A 16,251-nucleotide genomic window follows, 5' to 3' on the forward strand; every position below is an offset into this window, starting at 1 on the left:
ACCAAAATATCGATATGGGTATTAAAAAAACCATGTCGTTCGATCACTACTGAGGACATCTAGTGGCAGAAATAAAGAACTGCAGAAAAAAAATCTCTAAACATTTTCAGGTAAAGCTGGTTTTGTTATTCTGTGTATTAATGGGCTCAGGGCATGGCGTAAGCTCCAAACTTTCTGCATTTTCTGATAGATAACTTGGTACAAAACTAAAAGTTTTAGAATTAAATAGATTCTATTCCATGCACATCTAATACAAAAGTATGAAAGTTGTCAGTTGTACAGGGGACGGGGGAGGCACTTCGGGTGCAGAATTCCAGTTCAGAGTAAGTGGGAGAGAATCCTGATCCGGCTGTGGGTGACACCCAGGTGAGTGTCAGCTGGTGGGGTTGTCACCTGACGCTCGGTAGTCGGGGAGAATCTCGGCCACCCTCTTCCTGAGAGAAATCAGCCGCTCCTCCTTCATCCTCAGCTCTTTCATTCGTTTCGGGAATTGTCTCCATGTTCTGAAGGCTGAGCTGAGAATCCTCCTGAAATGTACACAATGAGATCATATCAGCAGAATATAGAGACACCGGTGACACCATGACTACAGGGGGGAATATAGACATCGGTGACACCATGACTACAGGGGGGAATATAGACATCGGTGACACCATCACTACAGGGGGGAATATAGACATCGGTGACACCATCACTACAGGGGGGGAATATAGACATCGGTGACACCATCACTACAGGGGGGAATATAGACATCGGTGACACCATCACTACAGGGGGGAATATAGACATCGGTGACACCATCACTACAGGGGGGGAATATAGACATTGGTGACACCATCACTACAGGGAGCAATATAGACATCGGTGACACCACCACTACAGGGGGGAATATAGACATCGGTGACACCATCACTACAGGGGGGAATATAGAGACACAAGTGACACCATCACTACAAGGGGGAATATAGACATCGGTGACACCATCACTAGAGGGAAGATATAGAGACACCAGTGACACCATCACTACAGGGGGGAATATAGACATCGGTGACACCATCACTACAGGGGGGAATATAGACATCGGTGACACCATGACTACAGGGGGGAATATAGACATCGGTGACACCATGACTACAGGGGGGAATATAGACATCGGTGACACCATGACTACAGGGGGGAATATAGACATTGGTGACACCATGACTACAGGGGGGAATATAGACATCGGTGACACCATGACTACAGGGGGGAATATAGACATCGGTGACACCATCACTACAGGGGGGAATATAGACATTGGTGACACCATGACTACAGGGGGGAATATAGACATCGGTGACACCATGACTACAGGGGGGAATATAGACATCGGTGACACCATGACTACAGGGGGGAATATAGACATCGGTGACACCATCACTACAGGGGGGAATATAGACATCGGTGACACCATCACTACAGGGGGGAATATAGAGACACAAGTGACACCATCACTACAAGGGGGAATATAGACATCGGTGACACCATCACTAGAGGGAAGATATAGAGACACCAGTGACACCATCACTACAGGGGGGAATATAGACATCGGTGACACCATCACTACAGGGGGGAATATAGACATCGGTGACACCATCACTACAGGGGGGAATATAGAGACATCGGTGACACCATCACTACAGGGAAGATATAGAGACATCGGTGACACCATCACTACAGGGGGGAATATAGACATCGGTGACACCATCACTACAGGGGGGAATATAGACATCGGTGACACCATCACTACAGGGAAGATATGGAGACACCAGTGACACCATTACTGCAGGGGGGGGGATATAGACATCGGTGACACCATCACTGCAGGGGGGGATATAGACATCGGTGACACCATGACTACAGGGGGGAATATAGACATCGGTGACACCATGACTACAGGGGGGAATATAGACATCGGTGACACCATCACTACAGGGGGGAATATAGACATCGGTGACACCATCACTACAGGGGGGAATATAGAGACACAAGTGACACCATCACTACAAGGGGGAATATAGACATCGGTGACACCATCACTAGAGGGAAGATATAGAGACACCAGTGACACCATCACTACAGGGGTGAATATAGACATCGGTGACACCATCACTACAGGGGGGAATATAGACATCGGTGACACCATGACTACAGGGGGGAATATAGACATCGGTGACACCATCACTACAGGGGGGAATATAGACATCGGTGACACCATCACTACAGGGGGGAATATAGACATCGGTGACACCATCACTACAGGGGGGAATATAGAGACACAAGTGACACCATCACTACAAGGGGGAATATAGACATCGGTGACACCATCACTAGAGGGAAGATATAGAGACACCAGTGACACCATCACTACAGGGGGGAATATAGACATCGGTGACACCATCACTACAGGGGGGAATATAGACATCGGTGACACCATCACTACAGGGGGGAATATAGACATCGGTGACACCATCACTACAGGGGGGAATATAGACATCGGTGACACCATCACTACAGGGGGGAATATAGACATCGGTGACACCATCACTACAGGGGGGAATATAGAGACATCGGTGACACCATCACTACAGGGAAGATATAGAGACATCGGTGACACCATCACTACAGGGGGGAATATAGACATCGGTGACACCATCACTACAGGGGGGAATATAGACATCGGTGACACCATCACTACAGGGGGGAATATAGACATCGGTGACACCATCACTACAGGGAAGATATGGAGACACCAGTGACACCATTACTACAGGGGGGGGGGGATATAGACATCGGTGACACCATCACTGCAGGGGGGGATATAGACATCGGTGACACCATCACTACAGGGGGGAATATAGACATCGGTGACACCATCACTACAGGGGGGAATATAGACATCGGTGACAACATCACTACAGGGAAGATATGGAGACACCAGTGACACCATTACTACAGGGGGGGGGGATATAGACATCGGTGACACCATCACTGCAGGGGGGGATATAGACATCGGTGACACCATCACTACAGGGAAGATAAAGAGAAACCAGTGACATAATTTATACGGGGGGGGGGGGGGGGTATAGACATCAGTGACACCATCACTACAGGGAAGATATAGAGACACCAGTGACATCATCACTACAGTGGGGGAATATAGACATTGGTGACACCATCACTACATGGGGGAATATGGAGACACCGACACCAGTGACACCATCAATACAGGGGGAAAATGGTGATACCAGTGCACAAAGCAAGGTCCATAAAGACATGGATGAGTGAGTTTGGGGTGGAGGAACTTGACTGACCTACACAGAGTCCTGACCTCAACCTGACAGAACACCTTTGGGAGGAATTGGAGCGCAGACTGTGAGCCAGGCCTTCTCTCCAACATCCGTGCCTGACCTCACATATGCGCTTCTGGAAGAATGGTCAAACATTCCCATAGACACACTCCTAAACCTTGTGGACAGCCTTCCCAGAAGAGTTGAAGCTGTTATAGCTGCAAAGGGTGAGCCAACTCAATATTGAACCCTACGGACTAAGACTGGGATGCCATTAAAGTTCATGTGCGTGTAAAGGCAGGCGTCCCAATACTTTTGGTAATATAATGTATGTCTAGAATATACATATCCTGGGTGTACTTATTTTTTGGGGGGAGGATAGAAAGCCCCGCCCACCTCTGGCTGTGCTCCGCCGCTATCCTTTGCTTCTCCCACATGGAAATCTTTTCCTCCTGTGTCCGGTCCAGCCAGGCGACAAACATCTTTCTCCGCAGATTGGTCTGATAGCGCCGCTGTGCCCGCTCCTCCTGGACAGACAGGTAGTCCTTGTACTGGAAGACAAATAGGTCTTGTTAAGGGGAATGTAGTGTAGACACACTGTCACCTTATATACAGATCACTGATCCAGCACTGCTTCCTCCTCCACTATATGACAAGACACACACTGTCACCTTATATACAAATCACTGGTCTAGCACTGCTTCCTCCTCCAATAAAAAGACACCAGTCTGGTAGTATGCAGATCACTGGTCTAGCATTGCTTCCTCCTCCAATGAAAAGACTCCCTGTCTGGTTGTATACATATTATTGTTCTAGCACTGCTTCCTCCTCCAATGAAAAGACACCCAGTCAGGTAGTATACAGATCACTGGTCTAGTACTGCTTCCTCCTCCAAAGAAAATACACCCTGTCCGGTTATATACATATTATTTGTCTAGTACTGCTTCCTCCTCCAATGAAAGGACACCCTGTCAGGGTATATACAGATCATTGGTCTAGCACTGCTTCCTCCTCCAATAAAAAGACACCCAGTCAGGTTATATACAGATCACGGTTCTAATACTGCTTCCTCCTCCAATGAAAAGACCCCCTGTCAGCTTAAATACAGATCATTGGTCTAGCACTGCTTCCTCCTCCACTATCTGACAAGACACAGACTGTCAACTTATATATCATTTACTGGTCTAGCACTGCTTCCTCCTTCACTATCTGACAAAGCACACACTGTCACCTTACATACAGATCACTGGTCTAGCACTGCTTCCTCCACACTGTCACCTTATATACAGATCACTGGTATAGCACTGCTTCCTCCTCCACTATATGACAACACACAAGCTGTCAACTGATATATAGATCACTGGTCTAGCACTGCTTCCCCCAGCGTGACCTTATATACAGATCATTGGTCTAGCACTGCTTCCTCCTCCAATGAAAAGACACCCTGTCAGCTTATATACAGATCATTGGTCTAGCACTGCTTCCTCCTTCACTATCTGACAAAGCACACGCTGTCACCTTACATACAGATCACTGGTCTAGCAATGCTTCCTCCTCCTCTATCTGACAAGACACACACTGTCACCTTATATACAGATCACTGAACCAGTACTGCTTCCTCCTCCACTATATGACAAGACACACACTGTCACCTTATATACAGATCACTGAACCAGTACTGCTTCCTCCTCCACTATATGACAAGACACACACTGTCACCTTATATACAGATCACTGAACCAGTACGGCTTCCTCCTCCACTATATGACAAGACACACACTGTCACCTTATATACAGATCACTGAACCAGTACGGCTTCCTCCTCCACTATATGACAAGACATACACTGTCACCTTATATACAGATCACTGGTCTAGCACTGCTTCCTCCTCCACTATATGACAAGACACACACTGTCACCTTATATACAGATCACTGAGCCAGTACTGCTTCCTCCTCCATTAAATGACAAGACACCCTGTCATCTTATATACAGATCGCTGATCCAGTACGGCTTCCTCCTCCACTATATGACAAGACACACACTGTCACCTTATATACAGATCGCTGGTCTAGCACTGCTTCCTCCTCCAATGAAAAGACACCCTGTCAGGGTATATACAGATCATTGGTCTAGCACTGCTTCCTCCTCCCCTATCTGACAAGACACACAGTGTCACCTTATATACAGATCACTGGTCTAGCACTGCTTCCTCCTCCCTTACAGTATCTGACACGGCACACACGGTCACCATAAATATGGATTACATTCTATTATCTCCCACTAGCCACTTAATTGTGTGTATATGGTCTAGTAGAGGAGTGTAGCCCATAGGAGAGGAGCACTGTCTTAGTGTCCAGCCTCCTATAGGCAGGGCCCCAATCATCTGCTGCCTCCCCCTAATAACAATCTCCATAAACGCTGATTCCCAGGTAAAATGATGTCCCCTGAACCCACCTTTAACCAGCTGCGAAAACTCCTCCGTAATAGGATTGTAGCCCATAGGTGATCTGCCCGTCGCCTCTTCTCAGCGGCAATCTCTCTGACAACGTGTGACCAGGCCTGCAGGGATCTTCTCAGGAGAGCAGAATGGTGATGGGAGTCCGCCCGCTAAACACATCAATAACACTAATTATTTCGAGAATGCATTTTATACACAGAAAGCTCACTTTAGTAGCGATGACGAGCTGCATAACATTTAGGCCCCCGTTCACCTAAAGGTCACGTGACTTGCAGCAATGCCTGTGTAATGTTGAGGTCTAGGGACCTCAAGATGCATCAAAGTTGGACCAAAGTAGTCCAGGGACAACTTTGAAGTGGCACAGATATGAATGGTACTCATTGGAAATCATGGATTAGGACTTATCATGCGACTTTGCAGTCCCCAAGTCACAGGACAAGTCCCACAAGTGTGAAAGGGGCCTCAGTATAGCCCAGAAAATCTCTTCCTCCGTTTATAAAGTTAGACGTGTCACCTATTTCCAGATTCCCCTACATGTGCTCATACATTTCTTGCAGCCTTCTCTACAATATTATATTTATGTTGCATTAATCTCTCACAACCCAACCTCCCAACATGGTCATGTGACTTACAATAATCTCTCACAACCCAACCTCCCAACATGGTCATGTGACTTACAATAATCTCTCACAACCCAACCTCCCAACATGGTCATGTGACTTACAATAATCTCTCACAACCCAACCTCCCAACATGGTCATGGTGACTTACTGTAATCTCCCACAACCTAACCTTCCAATTCTGTCATATTGATATTACTTTACCTCCTATAATCTAATCTCCCACAACCTAAACTCTCAGCACTGCCATGGTGACCTGCCTCAATCTCTTACAACCTAACTTGCAGTTCTGCCAAGGTGTCATGCCTCAATGTTCTACAACCTAACCTCATGGCACTGCCAGTCACATGCTTCAATTTCCTACAACCTAACCTCAAAGCACTTCCAGTATTACACCCCACAATCCCCTACAACCTAACCTCAAAGTACTACCAGTATTACACCCCATAATCCTCTACAACCTAACCTCCAGGTAATGCCAGTATTACACCCCACAATCTCCTACAACCTAACCTCAAAGTACTTCCACGATTACACCCCATAATCTACAACCTAACCTCCAAGTACTGCCAGTATTACACCCCACAATCCCCTACAACCTAACCTCCATGTACTGCCATTATTATACTCCACAATCTCCTACAACCTAACCTCAAAGTACTGCCAGTATTACACCCCACAATCTCCTACAACCTAACCTCCATGCACTGCCAGTATTATACCCCACAATCCCCTACAACCTGAACTCAAAGTACTTCCAGTATTACACCCCACAATCTCATACAACCTAACCTCCAAGTACTGCCAGTATTACACCCCACAATCTCATACAACCTAACCTCCGAGTACTGCCAGTATTACACCCCACAATCTCCTACAACCTGAACTCAAAGTACTTCCAGTATTACACCCCACAATCTCATACAACCTAACCTCCAAGTACTGCCAGTATTACACCCCACAATCTCATACAACCTAACCTCCGAGTACTGCCAGTATTACACCCCACAATCTCCTACAACCTGAACTCAAAGTACCGCCAGTATTACACCCCACAATCTCCTACAACCTGAACTCAAAGTACTTCCAGTATTACACCCCACAATCTCATACAACCTAACCTCCAAGTACTGCCAGTATTACACCCCACAATCTCATACAACCTAACCTCCGAGTACTGCCAGTATTACACCCCACAATCTCCTACAACCTAACCTCAAAGTACTTCCAGTATTACACCCCACAATCTCCTACAACCTAACCTCCATGTACTGCCAGTATTACACCCCACAATCTCCCACAACCTAACCTCAAAGTACTGCCAGTATTACACCCCATAATCTACAACCTAACCTCAAAGTACTTCCAGTATTACACCCCCACAATCTCCTACAACCTAACCTCAAAGTACTGCCAGTATTACACCCCACAATCCCCTACAACCTAACCTCCATGTACTGCCAGTATTACACCCCACAATCTCCTACAGCCTAACCTCCATGTACTGCCAGTATTACACCCCACAATCCCCTACAACCTAACCTCCAAGTACTGCCAGTATTACACCCCACAATCCCCTACAACCTAACCTCCAAGTACTGCCAGTATTACACCCCACAATCCCCTACAACCTAACCTCCAAGTACTGCCAGTATTACACCCCACAATCTCCTACAGCCTAACCTCCATGTACTGCCAGTATTACACCCCACAATCCCCTACAACCTAACCTCCAAGTACTGCCAGTATTACACCCCACAATCTCCTACAGCCTAACCTCAAAGTACTGCCAGTATTACACCCCACAATCTCCTACAGCCTAACCTCCATGTACTGCCAGTATTACACCCCACAATCCCCTACAACCTAACCTCCAAGTACTGCCAGTATTACACCCCACAATCTCCTACAGCCTAACCTCAAAGTACTGCCAGTATTACACCCCACAATCCCCTACAACCTAACCTCCATGTACTGCCAGTATTACACCCCACAATCTCCTACAACCTAACCTCCATGTACTGCCAGTATTACACCCCACAATCTCCTACAGCCTAACCTCCATGTACTGCCAGTATTACACCCCACAATCCCCTACAACCTAACCTCCATGTACTGCCAGTATTACACCCCACAATCTCCCTCAACCTAACCTCAAAGCACTTCCAGTATTACACCCCACAATCTCCTACAGCCTAACCTCCAAGTACTGCCAGTATTACAAAATTAATTGATAATCCTGCGAGCTAAGTAGGTCTAGCACTTTCTTATGAATATTGCAGCGAGCACAGCACTCTCTCTAAAGTGTATATGATCACAAGCAGATAAAAATAATGCCGCGCAACATTAAGTGCTCTACAAACATATGTGTGTATATGTGCAAAATATAATCAATGGGTATAAAAAATGACATATGTAAAGTGCATTCAATCTTAATATGGTAACACTAAAAAGATATTAAAGTACATTGCCTATCTGTAGTGAAATTCAATCATCAAATATAAAGTGCATAACGTGCCAATATAATCAACAGTAAATGAGTGATTATAGAATATTATAACGAAAAAAAATGTTGGTGCTAACCAAAAAAACCTGCGCAAAAGGATATTATTTGACAACAGGAAATTCTCAATAAATGAACAAGTGAAAATAAATTGTAAATTATATTTGCTTCCAGGAATTTCTTCCACGCTGCGAGCCGCAATATGAACGTGAAAACTTGAAAGATTGATAACAAAAGGTGAGTATTGCGCTCAGCAATCAATTCTCATTAAAAAGTGCTATAGTGCATAAGTGCATGTGTGATTGGTCACAATCTGGCAATATGCAAATACAATAAATGTACAAATAAATAATAACATAAATAATAAACTAAAAAATCCTTAAAGTGCTCTGTGCAAACTGTGCAAACTTATGTCTTCAGCAGTCTTGGACTTGATGGGAAACCTCCACCACAAACACCTCCACCCAGTGGTCAGATAGTATACTCCTTACCAGAATGCGATGACCCCTTAATTACAGGGGGTCAAAACCGGCATTTAACTCCACACTGGCTCAAGATTATCCTCATCGCTGTCATCACATCAAAGGGTTTTTTGCCCCAATGCCTTAACAAGGTTCCGGATCTCCGGACATCATGGTGCATTATAGTTAAGCCCCTCGTCTAGTTTCAAACAGCACGCCTTCTCACTACGCAAACCAGCCCAGGTACACACTGCAGACCTGGGCGTAGCCAGGTGTTTTTGTTCTGCCTAATCCTACTCCTGGAGGAGGCAATATAACCCAGTAGTAAGGATTTATGGAGTGCTGTGTCCGTCAATGAACGAAAGAGAATTAATTTTTTTATTTTAAGGTTTAAAACTTTTTTTAAATGTATTTGTTTTTTTCCATGACTTTATTGCTATCACATTGGGGAACAATAGCCTAGCATAGAGGTGACCGAATCTCTTTATGAGACATGCAGGGTCTATTAGTCATACCCGCCATTTCCTGCCCTTGAGCTCCCACCACCCTTCCTAGCGACACCCGCTGTGACCATGCCGGGCCCGCAGGTGGGAAAGCGAAGCCTGGTGAACATGGCGGGTGGTTGCATGGTGGCAGGAGGCACAGCGCTCAGCTTGTGGAAGTGATCAGCGACTTCACAGTGGCTTGTATCACTTCCAAATTCAAAGCCGAGAGACGGCTTGTTAAAAGCACATCTGAAACATGTTAAAAATCCGAATCCCCAGCAAGTGGGTGGGGATTAAGATTTTACCCCCCACATCCTGGCGCCCTAAGGCGGTTGCCTAAACCACCCTTATGATTGCATTGCACCAGCCCTTTATGAATTACTTTGTTATGTTTAGTAATGACAAAGTTAGGTCCATAGCAGAAATGTAAAAACTGTTCTGGTTCTGGTCCATAGGGGGTGTTCTGGTGTGAGAGGGGATGTGATTAAACAATCTGTTTCAGATTTATTCTGGGACATCTCTCCATAGAGATACAGTAATATAAGTGCACCATAGTGGGGTGCTCTCCCTGGTTGCCATGTCCATACCTCCATGTTTTGTTGGGCCTGAGCCATAAGTTTCTTCCAAGGCTCCAGGCCGTGGGACCTCAGCAGCGCCCGCTTGTAGTGTGACAGCGCCACCTCCTGGAGCTCCTTCTCTCTCTGCAGCCGCTTTTGTTTCTCCTCCTCTTTCTGGTGAATACATTAAATATTAAAGCAGCATTATGACTTCCTCTTTTTTCACTTTCCACCAAGGAAACCTGTTGGCATCAAGTATTTTTTTCAAAATATGTCCCCAATTGCGTATGTTTGGTAGCCATAACAGCCACTCACTGCTTATGGCTCAATGGCAATTCCCTGAACTTCCAGGATGGAAAAGCGGGAAGCCTGCACTGTGGATGTCATATAATGGTCACAGAGCATTGGGAGTACATGGTCTTTTATCCCCAGTGATAACACAGAGCATGCATACCCCTGTCCCGAGCCCCTCCCACATCAGGAGTACATAGTCCTTCATCCCTGCTGATAACAGCACATGCCACTCCCCATGTCCCGAGCCCACCCACATCAGGAGTACATGGTCCTTCATTCCTGCTGATAACAGCACATGTGTACTCCTGTCCTGAGCCCACCCACATCAGGAGTACATGGTCCTTCATCCCTGCTGATAACAGCACATGTGTACCCCTGTCCTGAGCCCACCCACATCAGGAGTACATGGTCCTTCATCCCTGCTGATAACAACACATGTGTACCCCTGTACCAAGTCCCCCCACATCAGGAGTACATGGTGCTTCATCCCTGCTGATAACAGCACGTGTGTACCCCTGTCCTGAGCCCCCCCCTACATCAGGAGTACATGGTCCTTCATCTCTGCTAACAGCACATGCAAACCCCTGTCCTGAGCCCACCCACATCAGGAGTACATGGTGCTTCATCCTGCTGATAACAGCACATGTGTACCCCTGTCTCGAGCCCACCCACATCAGGAGTACATGGCCCTCCATCCCTGCTGATAACAGCACATGTGTACCCCTGTCCCGAGCCCACTCACATCAGGAGTACATGGCCCTCCATCCCTGCTGATAACAGCACATGTGTACCCCTGTCCCGAGCCCACCCACATCAGGAGTACATGGCCCTCCATCCCTGCTGATAACAGCACATGCGTACCCTGTCCTGAGACAACCCACATCAGGAGTACATGGTTCTTCATCTTTGCTGATAACAGCACAAACGTACCCCTGTCCTGAGCCCACCCACATCAGGAGTACATGGTCCTTCATCCCTTCTGATAACAGCACATGTGTACCCCTGTCCAGAGCCCCCCCTACATCAGGAGTACATGGTCCTTCATCCCTTCTGATAACAGCACATGCAAACCCCTGTCCTGAGCCCACCCACATCAGGAGTACATGGTGCTTCATCCCTGCTGATAACAGCACATGCAAACCCCTGTCCTGAGCCCACCCACATCAGGAGTACATGGTGCTTCATCCCTGCTGATAACAGCACATGCAAACCCCTGTCCTGAGCCCACCCACATCAGGAGTACATGGCCCTTCATCCCTGCTGATAACAGCACATGCAAACCCCTGTCCTGAGCCCACCCACATCAGGAGTACATGGTCCTTCATCCCTGCTGATAACAGCACATGCAAACCCCTGTCCTGAGCCCACCCACATCAGGAGTACATGGCCCTTTATCCCTGCTGATAACAGCACATGCATACAAGGCAGGAACAGGCAAGTAGAAAATTTCTAAAGCACAATGCAAAAAAGTGACTGTCTGCAGACAGAAAGAAGTGCAAAATATTGTAAGTCCTGTAGGAACTGTGGCAATGTCATGGCCATTGATTGCATAAAGATTTTCCAACGTGCTGAGAAATCTCTTTCTGCAATCACTTTAACACTTGCAATGGCTCATTACTGCATCAATGTATGGCTGGATGTTTCAAGTGATTCTTCTCCATGCTGGACCATGCAGGATGTCACACTACACACACAGCTGAATGATCAGAGGAAGGACACCCCCCTCCCCCCCCCCCTCCTACCTACCAGCGATGGGATCACTGGAACTTAGACAGGAAGACATCAAAGTGCAAAGGCAACTCTGGGCTCTCTGATTGGAATGCTCAAAGCAAAGTTTCAGTTAATCTCATTTACAGCCAATATACTCTCTGGAAGGATCAGATGACATATAATAATCACATTACTTATTTATATAGAATCATATGACATAGTAATGACAGGGATACCAGCTTCTGCAGTCTCCTCTCCTCTCTCTTCTTCTCCAGCTGGGCTTCTCTCTCTGCTGCCTCCATCTGTACCCGCTGCTCCTCTGCTGCCCTCAGCTGGGCCTACAAGGAATCACAGTCACAGCACATCAGGTCATACACTTGTTACTACAGGAAGAGAACGTGTTGTTTTTTACTTATTTATAGTATTTAGGGCTACCAACAACTATGAAGTACAAGGACCGCGCCTGACATGACACAAACTGATTAGATACAGTGGGTATAGAAAAGAATCAACCCCCCCCCCTTTAAAAAAATCACATTTTGTTGCTTTGCAGCCTGAAATAAAGACAGACACAGTTTTTGTTTTTATCCAGCTGTATTTATTTAGTGCAATTTATAACATCCAAGTAAAAAATAGAACACCAACATGTTAGAAAAAAAATAAAAATCAAAAACCAAATTGCTGAGTGAAAAAGGATCACCCCCCCCCCCCTCCCTCTCTCTTGCTTTAATCCCAGCCTTTAGTGTGTTGGGATTTGTCTCCATTAACATTGCACATCTAGACTTTGCAATATTTGCCCGCTCTTCTTTGCAGAACTGCTCAGGTTCAGTTACATTTGATGGTGACCGTTTGTGGACTGCAGTCTTCAAGTCATTCCACAGATTTTTAACCACTTCATATGACGTCCTGGGCTTTAAGTGGAGATATCTGAATGATGGATGCAGCTGCAGGCATCATTCAGATATCTTTTTTTTCAGCCAGTGATTCCCTTCACCATAAGAACAATCATAGCGGCTGTTCAGCAGCTTGATCATTCTTACAGGCGGCGGGAGGGGACATCGGGAGGGGACATCCCCCCCCCCCACTCCCGCCGCCCTCTGGTGCTTCTACCAGCTCGCTTGTGCGATCAGCAAGCCGGAGAAGGAATCCGCCGGCGGCAGAAGTACACCATAGAGACTGCGAAGACCAGATGGTCCCCGGCAGTCTGACTCACGGAGGCTTGGGAGCGATGTTATAGTCACTCCTGGCCTGGCAGTTGTCAATACTGCTGTGATCTCGGTTGGATAGCCAAGATCTTTGTTTTTTGTTTTTTTTTGGATTTCAGGCTTTTTAGCCTGTAGGAGAGATCTGAGGCCTGATTAACCCCAGATTTCTCCATAAAGAGGACCTGTCATGTACTATTCCTATTACAAGGGATGTTTACATTCCTTGTAATACGAATAAAAGTGATCAAAAAAAAAAAAGGGAAAGTGCAAAAATAAAAATTAAAATAAGCAATAAAATTAAAGTGCCCCCGTGCTTGCATGCAGAAGCGAATGCATACATATGTCACGGCCACATATGTAAACGGCGTTCAATCCATACAAGTGAGGTATCACCCCAAACATTAGAGCGAGAGCAACAATTCTAGTTCAAGACCTCATCTGTAACTCTAAACTGGTAACCTATAAAAAATTTTAAAGCGTTGCCTATGGAGATTTTTAAGTACCGAAGTTTGGCGTGATTCCGTGCGCAATTTTAAAGCGTGACATATTAGGTATCAATTTACTCGGCGTAACATTATCTTTCACATTATAGAAAAAATTGGGCTAACTTTACTGTTTTGTTTAATTCATAAAACTGTTTTGTTTTTTTTAAATAAAAATGCTTTTGAAAAATGTCTACGCAAATACCCTGTGACATAAAAAGTTGCAATGACCGCCATTTTATTCCCTAGGGTCTCTGCTAAAAAAAAAATATATAACATGTTTGGGGGTTCTAAGTAATTTTCTAGCAAAATAATGATTTTTACATGTAGGAGAAATGGCCCAGTATGGAAGTGGTTAATGGGGCTTAAGCCTGGGCTCTGACTTTTTATTTATTTTATTTTTTTACATGTTGGTGTTATAACTTTCACTTGGGTGTTATAGATTGTACTGAGTAAATACAGATGGATAAAACAAAAACTGTGTCTGTCTTTATTGCAGGCTGCAAAGCAATGAAATGTGATTATTTTAAAAAGGTGGGGGGTGATTCTTTTCTATACCCACTCTAGATTAGGTAGGTCTGCTGACACCCAATCTGACCAGATCCGATGCAAACAGGCGGATGGCCATACGTTCGCCATCCCCCAGCGGGTCGGTTCGGATGAAAATGGACATGCTGTTCATTTTCATCTTATCTCCCCATAAAGGAGAGCGGGACTCTGACAGCTCTGTCTCTGTACAGTGAGGGGAGGTGGACCTGTCATCCGCCTGCTCAGTGGGGATCAACAGAGCGATCCCTGCTTAGCTAGCGGAGTACGCCGAGCGGATCCGCCCTGTGTGAAAGGGGCCTAATACGACTCCATTTATATCCTCCCTGGTTTGAAGTGGTGGGGAGCATGCTGGTAGGAGTCACCCACAATACACAAGGCCATTGGACATGTGGGCCTGGCATGGTGGCAGTCTTTCCATTGGACATGCTGGCCTGGCATGGTGGCAGTCTTTCCATTGGACATGCCAGCCTGCCATAGTGGCGGTCTTTCCATTGGACATGCCGGCCTAGCATGGTGGCAGTCTTTCCATTGGACATGCCGGCCTGGCATGGTGGCAGTCTTTCCATTGGACATGCCGGCCTAGCATGGTGGCAGTCTTTCCATTGGACATGCCGGCCTAGCATGGTGGCAGTCTTTCCATTGGACATGCCGGCCTGGCATGGTGGCAGTCTTTCCATTGGACATGCCGGCCTGGCATGGTGGCAGTCTTTTCATTGGATATGCCGGCCTGGCATGGTGGCAGTCTTTCCATTGGACATGCCGGCCTGGCATGGTGGCAGTCATTCCATTGGACATTCCGGCCTGGCATGGTGGCAGTCTTTCCTTTCACTGGTAAACACAGTAATTCCACATCAAGCCGGGGGTCTGTGTAGTGTACAGCTGTGGTTCTGTGACCACCCCAGGTACATCCAATGCTGGAGAATTGTCCCATACGGTTCACATAAACAGCATATAAGACTTACCAACTTCTCCTCCTCACGTTTCCTTTTTATCTCCTCCAGCATCCTCCTCCTCTCTGCTCGCTGGGCCGCTCTCTCCTCCATTGCTACAACACAAGAAGACCAAAGATGAGAACATCCCAACCTGCAAAGTGTCCTTAAAGTGGAACTTTAGTCAGAAAATTTAAAGTGCTATTAAGTTTTTTTCTTTTTTAAATAACAAACATGTCATACTTACCTGCTCTTTGTAATGGTTTTGCACAGAGCAGCCCCGATCCTCCTTTTCTTGGGTCCCCTGCTGGCATTCCAGGCTCCTCCCCTTCAGCAAGTGCGGGCTCGCTCCTGAGCCACCCAGTCTGCGTCAATTGAGACAGACCAGGGGACTCTGCCCTGACCATCCTCCTTTTCTTGGGTTCCCTGCCGGTGTTCCAGGCTCCTCCCCTTCGGCAAATGCCCCAGGGAAAGCAATTTTCCCTGGGGGCACCCGTGCAGGCTTGCTCCCGATCCACCCAGTCTGCGCCTATTGAAACAGACCAGGCGACTCTGCCCTGACCACCCTCCTTCCCCACCGCCCCCCCCATTCCCTTGTCATAGCATTTGATTGACAGCAGCAAAACTCAATGTCGGCTGCTGCTGCTATCAATCAACCCAATGAG

The 16,251-nt window shown here is 46.5% G+C and overlaps 1 protein-coding gene across 2 annotated transcripts in view; it reads right to left on the reverse strand.

Moving 5' to 3' along the window:
- Positions 1–293: 293 nt before the first annotated feature.
- Positions 294–16,251, reverse strand: part of CCDC191 (coiled-coil domain containing 191) — an 87,046-nt gene continuing 71,088 nt past the window's right edge. The window contains exons 12-17 of one of the 2 annotated variants that reach the window (XM_082245471.1): positions 15,620–15,702; positions 12,658–12,759; positions 10,448–10,591; positions 5,788–5,940; positions 3,726–3,880; positions 294–527 (exon numbers count right to left, since the gene is read on the reverse strand). In XM_082245471.1, coding sequence (XP_082101597.1) covers positions 374–527; positions 3,726–3,880; positions 5,788–5,940; positions 10,448–10,591; positions 12,658–12,759; positions 15,620–15,702 — 791 coding nt within the window. In that variant the 3' untranslated portion in view covers positions 294–373. The remainder of the gene's footprint in view (positions 528–3,725; positions 3,881–5,787; positions 5,941–10,447; positions 10,592–12,657; positions 12,760–15,619; positions 15,703–16,251) is intronic. The other variant, XM_082245472.1, reaches the window with a different exon arrangement.

Source organism: Pelophylax lessonae (genome assembly GCF_965119305.1).
Source record: "Pelophylax lessonae genome assembly, chromosome: 2".
Lineage (NCBI taxonomy): Eukaryota > Metazoa > Chordata > Amphibia > Anura > Ranidae > Pelophylax > Pelophylax lessonae.